The 7573-nt window shown below is 42.1% G+C and overlaps 1 protein-coding gene across 2 annotated transcripts in view; it reads left to right on the top strand.

Moving 5' to 3' along the window:
• Nucleotides 1–125: 125 nt before the first annotated feature.
• LOC111962200 (Golgi apparatus protein 1) overlaps nt 126–7573 on the top strand; it is a 54977-nt gene continuing 47529 nt past the window's right edge. The window contains exon 1 of one of the 2 annotated variants that reach the window (XM_023985096.2): nt 126–542. In XM_023985096.2, the coding sequence (XP_023840864.1) occupies nt 219–542 (324 nt within the window). In that variant the 5' untranslated portion in view covers nt 126–218. The remainder of the gene's footprint in view (nt 543–7573) is intronic. The other variant, XM_023985097.2, reaches the window with a different exon arrangement.

Raw genomic sequence — 7573 nt, 5'->3', positions numbered from 1 at the left:
AAATGCTGATTGATGGTGATCCATTGTCTTTGAAGGCATTACAAAGAAACAGTAACGAAGCGGACCCTATCTGTTTCCGCAATTCGAATTTCACTCTAGAAAATGTAGATCTATGACTGAGATTGCCAACAACGCACACGCAGACGTATGCAAGAAAACGTCCCATCACTGTAGTCGTAATTTGCAGCTAGCAATCCTAGCTAGCTAGTTATCCGAAGATGGCGGCTTGTAGACGTGTTCCTCGTCTCCTGCTTTTGATGTCTATCCTTTTGTATGTGCATCCCATTCGAGAGGATAAATATCAGATCAATGGAGTCGCCAAGCCTCCAGTTAGTGTTGTTATCCCGGCTCAAAATCCAGGCGGAGTACCGGCTGCTGTAAACGGAGCTCCAGTACTCGCGGCCCTGCCACTTCGTAGACGCATTAGCGGCTGGAAGCTGGCGGAAGAGGGGGCTTGTCGGGAGGACTTGACAAGGCTTTGTCCGAAACATTCCTGGAACAATAACCTGGCTGTGCTTGAGTGCCTCCAGGATAGGAAAGAGGTATGTTGGATTGTGGGCGATATTGTGGCACGACCAAAACTTGGGTGTGCCTTGGCTTGGCTTTACTCAAGGTAGCATATAACGTTATCCAGTTAGCTAGCTAACTACTAGCTGATGCTAGCTATTAGTTGGCTACTTAGCGAGCATTTACTATCTCGCTGGTTGTGTTGCAAAAAGATGATATAGAAGTGATTGCAATGGATTATTCAATATGCTTTAAGAGCTTCATCATTCGACAAGTATAGCCACTGAAATAGTGCCACTTTTTTTTACCAGCCATTTAGGACCGTGGTAACGTTATTAAAGTCATAAGTTTAGCTAACTAGCTAGGCAGCTACTGTAACGTTAATACCTACAGATGTGCCACGCTAACTATGTTGACCTTTGTTAAACTAGCAATGGCTAGCTTGATCTTCTAATGATCTGTTGTGAGTCATGTCCATTCCTGGTCTAACACATTTGTCGTCCTATATGTACATTTCGCCAGCAATGTCCTGGTCAGAGTAAGGATAGAAGGAGATTGTTAGATCTTAAGTGTAGATCCAGTGACCTTTTTTAGGCTTCCAGCCAGCCAATGGTTATGGTTAGGCTTGGGACAGGGAAAGTCAATCACTACAGTAATATGTGGTGAGGGGCCAGTCTATCCTAATCAGGTGTTTGCAGCGTCTGAGTCTCAAGGTATTGGTCCCGTTAGCTCAAGGGGCTAGTACCAGCAGTGGTCTGAGAGTAATCAGCTTTTTGGTTTGTTTTCCTTGATTGTTAGACTCTAGACTAGAGTATATCTACAGAATTAGTATCTATTGTTTACTTGGTCAATTCACAGAGTAGGGAGGAGGCCATGGCAGTGTGACTTTACTTTCAGGACTCATGGCTTGGTTCGTTTAGTTCTGAGTTTTGAAGGTCCTCTTGAGTTCTGTGTTGTTGAAAAAGCTTTTCTGGTGGAATTTGAAGCATTTTGGCAATGTTTCTCAGGTTGAAGAGTTTCATGGCTATTTATAGTCTCAATATAGCTGAACATGCATTGTAAGCTTATAGTTTTGTTTTAAAGAAAAATCCCAAAATGATATTATTGGTCCTTTAATGAAATAGCTTTTCTTTCATTCTGACAACTGCTGTTTTGTTTACAGCAAATAGGCCTAAACGTTGATGTCTAGCCTTAATCACTGTAGGAAATGTGTTGATGACATTTCATTTCACACTATGGTTTTGTGCAGAGCGAGGTTAATTCTGGTTCTGCTACCTTGGCTCTCAGCCCATGGCTCTTCTTTGAGTGTGAATTAAGTGGACAGATATTTTCCTCTCAGCTTGATGAAACCTTAATAAACTGGTCCATTCTCAAATTCACAGAAGCTCAAAATAGGCACCTGTGCAGGCGTGCACTGCTTTCATGGTTTCTGAGGTCAAGGATAGGATCTAGTCAAATTGTTTTAAAGATGACAACAAGAAGCATCTTCCTTGTTCAGACACATTTATAAACTAAAAATCTACCTATCAGGGCTCTACAGTGCAGACATTTTACTCACACACTGGTATGCACCTAAATATTTTGCTGTGCAACCTGGAATTTTACTTTAGCGCCACCACCAATGCGCCTAGAACAAAATTGGCTAGATAATTGTTGAAATGGTTACTTCACTCTACCGCGGCCCCTGAGTGCCATGGAGAATACACTGAGCGCAGATTCATGATCGTCATACTTGCACCATTACTACCAAAAAATGATTTTTACCTAAAATATTTTACTTGTGCTCCTACATTTTTCAACTTCCACTACATGACCAAATGTATGTGGACATCTGCTCGTCGAACAACTCAATCCAAAATCATAGGCATTAATATAGAGTTGCCCCCCCCCCCCTGCTGCTATAACAGCCTCCTCTCTTCTGTGAATGCTTTCCACTAGATGTTGGAATATTTCTGCCGGGACTTGGTTCCATTCAGCCAACACAGCATTGAGGTCGGGCACTGATTTTGAGTGATTAGGCCTGTATCGCAATGGGTGTTCTAATTCATCCCAAAGATGTTCGATGGGGTTGAGGTCAGGGCTCCATGCAGGCCAATCAAGTTCTTCCACACCGATCTCGACAAACATTTTTGTTTGGACCTCGCTTTGTGCACGGGGGCATTGTCATGCTGAAACAGGAAAGGGCCTTCCCCAAACTGGTGCCACAAAGTTGGAAGCACAGAATCAATCATCTAGAATGTCATTGTATGCTGTAGCATTAAGATTTCCCTTCACTGGAACGAAGGGGGCTAGCCCAAACTATGAAAAACAGCTCCAGACCATTATTCCTCCTCCACCAAACTTTACAGTTGGCACTAAGCATTCAAGCAGGTAGCGTTCTCTTGGCATCTGCCAAACCCAGATTTGTCCGTTGGACTGCAAGATGAAGTGTGATTGATCACTCCAGAGAATGCGTTTCCACTGTTCCAGAGTCCAATGACCGCAAGCTTTACACCACTACAGCCGACGCTTGGCATTGCGCATGGTGATCTTAGGCTTGTGTGCAGCTGCTCGGCCATGGAAACCCATTTCAGTAAGCTCCCGACGAACAGTTCTTGTGCTGACGTTGCTTCCAGAGGCAGTTTTGAACTCAGTAGTGCGTGTTGAAACCAAGGACAGACAATTTTTACACGCTTCAGCACTTGGCGGTTCCGTTCTGTGAGCTTGTGTGGCCTACCACTTCGCGGCTGAGCCATTGTTGCTCCTAGACGCTTCCACTTCACAATAACAGCACTTAGTTTGACCGGGGCAGCGCTAGCAGGGCAGAAATATGACTTGTTGGAAAGGTGGCATCCTATGATGGTGCCACGTTGAAAGTCACTGAGCTCTTCAGTAAGGCCATTCTACTGCCAATGTTTGTCTATGGAGATTGCATGGCTGTGTGCTCGATTTTATATACCTGTCAGCAACGGCTGTGGCTGAAATAGCCGAATCCACACATTTGAAGGGTTGTCCACATGCTTTTGTTTATATATATTAGAGGTCGACCGATTTAGATTTTAATGCCGATACCGATTATTCGAGGACCAAAAAAAGCCGACACCGATTAATCGGCCATTTTTTTCCTCTATTTTTTCCCCCTTCAATTTAGTTTAACGACCAAACAATCAACCACTCGACTAATTGGGGTCAGCCCTAATCTGGGGACAAGCCCTTATATACTAATCGGACAGCATCAAATGTTCTAAAACACCAGCCAGAGAGGCTTGTAGGAAGTCAAAACAAAAAGGTTGTGACTTTATGGAAAGCTGTTTTAACATATAAAAATTATATTAATATATCAATAATTATCTATATCAATAATTCCCCCAAAACTATATAGATAATTGACGTTTCCATATGTACTAAGTGTGACTGAAAAAGTGCCTCAGGCAGTGAAAAATATAGTGTTTAAAAAACACATTGAAAGTAAGGGGATATCGGTGTACAAATGCCATGGTCAAGGGCAAGGCCACGACGGCGCCAGTGCAATGAGTGGAGTTACCTCAGATGTTCAAAAGCGCATATCAGACCGAGAGCCTAATGCTTCTTAAGTAGTTCATTATAAGTTTTAGTTTAGAAAACAATCTCTCACCGCAGAAGCGACAGTTACAGGGATGGTAAAAACAGCTTGATTGCCGTAGCAACATCAGGGAAACTGGACAGAAGGAAGGGGTGCTTCAAATACAGCAGTTCTGCAATGTCTTTAATTGAGCCTCTCATTCTCCTTAATTGCCAGCCTCAACATGTTACAGAAGGAGATTAACKGTATAGGAAGCTCTGGGTACAGATCGTCTTGATAGGAGATAGACAATAAATTGGCAGACGCAAACAGACTCCTCTTTAGCAGAAAACAGACCTTGAACAAAAAAAAGTGGTTAGTGATTTAGTTCATACTGTTGAAACGTCGTTTGAGTTGTGTGTTCGCAGTCCCTTCTCTCTGGTATACTGGCATGCATCATTCAAGACTACGTTTAAATTGTGTGCAGCACAGTGGACATGTAATGCACAATGTCTCAGGAAAGGCTCTCCGGATTGGCAAATCAGCATAGAAAACAAAAATCGGGCCTATAACCTGGACCGACAGTGCGTGGTGAAAACATTTTCACACAAAAATACAGGGCAACAAAGTCGCATACACTAGCTACTATAGGCCTCTACTTAGAAAAAAAGAGAAGCACAGACACACAGAAAGAAAGAGAAAAGAGAGAGAGAAGCAGCAATGAGGACTTCAGGAGACCAGGCGAGTCTCAAGTTTGAATTTATCCTCAAGCAGACTTATTCCCCCTCATTGTTAGGTTATATGAAAACGTTTATAAATGGCAGCTAAATACAGTATATAGCTTACACACTGAGTGTACAAAATATTAAGAACACTTGCTCTTTCCATGACAGACTGACCAGGTGACTCCAAGTGAATGCCATGACCCCTTGATCCTGTCCCTAGTTAAATCCACTTCAATCAATGTAGATGAAGGGGAGGAGACAGGATAAAGGATTCTTAAGCCTTGAGACAATTGAGACATGGATTGTGTGAGTGCCCTTCAGAGGGTGAATGGGCAAGACAAGAGACAAGTGAACAGGGTATGGCAGTCCATCAAATGTTACTGATATGCATCAATTCGTTCTCTTAATCAAGCTGAATCGCACCCAATAGTTTCAAAATATAACGTATCGTATCGGAGCACAAGTATCTAGATGCGTATCGAATCCTTCATGAAAGGAGAGATGCACAAATATGAGAATAATATATAACTAGTGACCATCAACCCGCACGACCTTGAATGTCACAATTAGAACACTGGAAATCATGTGTATTACAGAAAGGGGAAGTATATAAGTACGCTAAACATTGTGACTCATTCAAAACTGAATACGAACTTCAAATGTATTGATCTTAGTTCTCTATTACATGGGCAGGGCTAAGCTGACCTTTGTTACAAGGAGCACGTACCCCGAGTATACATAACATTAAGAACCTGCTCTTTCCATGACAGACTGACCAGGTGAATCCAGGTGAAAGCTATGATCCCTTTTTGATGTCACTTGTTAAATCCACTTCAATCAGTGTAGATGAAGGGGAGGAGAAAGGTTAAATATAGACTTTTAAGCGTTGAGACATGGATTGTGTGTGTGCCATTCGGATTGTGAATGGTCAAGACAAAAGATTTAGGTGCCTTTGAACGGGGTATGGTAGTAGGTGCCGGGTGCACCGGTTTGTGTCATGAACTACAGCGCTGCTGGGTTTCTCACGCTCAAGTTTCCCGTGTGTATCAAGAATGGTCCACCACCCAAAGGACATCCAGCCAACTTGACAACTGTGGGAAGCATGGGAGTCAACGTGGACCAGCAACCCTGTGGAACGCTTTCGACTAGGGATGCAGGATATAAATCGTTGAACATATCGGATTGGCCAATATTAGATAAAAATGCCAACATCGGTATCGGCCCGATGTCTAGTTTAACGCCCATTTTAAATACCGATGTCAAAGCTACTGTGCATACCTATATAACATAGGTACATGACGTAATGACGGCACGTGTAATTTTGCGCTACACGTGCAACACAGCATTCCTAACCTAGCCCACAATGTCTGCTGTGTGGATCGAGCAGTCAACAAGTCGAGCAGTCATTTGAAAGWGTAAGAACATTTCAGCGAGACAACTCAAAGGTGAAATCCATTAAAGCCAAGATAAGGGAATTCCTTGCCCTTGACAATCAACCATTCTCTGTCATGGGTCATGTTGGCTTTCGCCGACTGGTCGAGCACCGGTACACACTACCAAGTGTACTATTTTTCAGATGTTTCCCTACAGGAGTTACACAGTAATAGCGTCACTGATATTAGATTCACAACATACACACTATGGATGCCGTTTGTGTCTTTGCGTGTCAAAAAAGATACAGTAGCACTCTCAAAGCTGTACAAATATGTCTGCAAATAAGCAAACACCGGCTACGAACGACGTGTTTACAATACCGCGTTGGTAATAAAGCATAATTTGTTTGACCGCAACTTCTGGGGTAGCTAGCTTTAGCTTGGTACCTAGCTAGCACTAATGCAACCAGCCTGAAAACAACGACCAGTAGAAACTGCAGTCATTTTCTTTATTCTTAGCAAATAATTTAGGAATCGTTAAGTATTAGCTGGGTTGCCACTTGTTGTCCACCTATTGAAATTGAACTTCAGTTTATGAAAACAATAGCTAGCCAGCTACTTAACCCTGTTACCCAAAGCTAACGTTATAAGCAGCCAGCTAGCTTCATCTGGCTAGTGAGGCTCAATGGGACCGGGTTATGTGCTGTGAAGCTAGCCACAATAAGGATAAGGCACAATAGTGGAATTTGCCTTAAAAAAAAAATAATGTAATTGACAGTGATACAAATGAATACAAATAGTAGAATAATGGCATACTTTTTTTTTGAAGGCTATCCTCAAAGTCCACTATTGTGGCCAATCCTTATTGTGGCTAGCTTCACATAGATGGGTCCGACCTCCATTAATCAAATAAAAGCTGTCTTATAAAATCAGGGTTATTTTAGATGATGACACCTAGCTATATAGTTAGCTAGCTAACTATAGCTACAGAAACAGATGTTGTTTTGCTATGTTTATGGGGAAGAACATTGTTTGCATCCATGAGCTAGCTAGCTTTTTTTATGACCAGCACTGTAGGTGCAAGAGACAACTTTACCAGCATCATAGTATACATGTCGAAGAATTGTTGTGATATATGAAATACGAGTGATAGTGTAATCAATGTGTAATAGCTACGCAAAATAAATATGAATGCGTTAAATTATGACGTGCCTTCATATTCAGGTCCTGATTGGTCAAACAGTGTTATTTGACACGACAAACAGTGTTATTTGACACGCAAAGACCCAAACGGCGTTCCATAGAAATCCTGGTTGAGAATGAAACAACTGAAAAATGAACAACGAAACAGCACAGCAAGTAAGTGAAAGAAATAGGTTTTGATTATGTTTTACTGGTAATGGGGACATACATAAATGCCAACAAAATAAATCTTTGGTCAGTGTGGT

This window comes from Salvelinus sp. IW2-2015, linkage group LG4q.1:29, assembly GCF_002910315.2.
Source record: "Salvelinus sp. IW2-2015 linkage group LG4q.1:29, ASM291031v2, whole genome shotgun sequence".
In the NCBI taxonomy this organism is placed as follows: domain Eukaryota; kingdom Metazoa; phylum Chordata; class Actinopteri; order Salmoniformes; family Salmonidae; genus Salvelinus; species Salvelinus sp. IW2-2015.
This window is presented reverse-complemented; position numbering and strand designations above follow the sequence as displayed.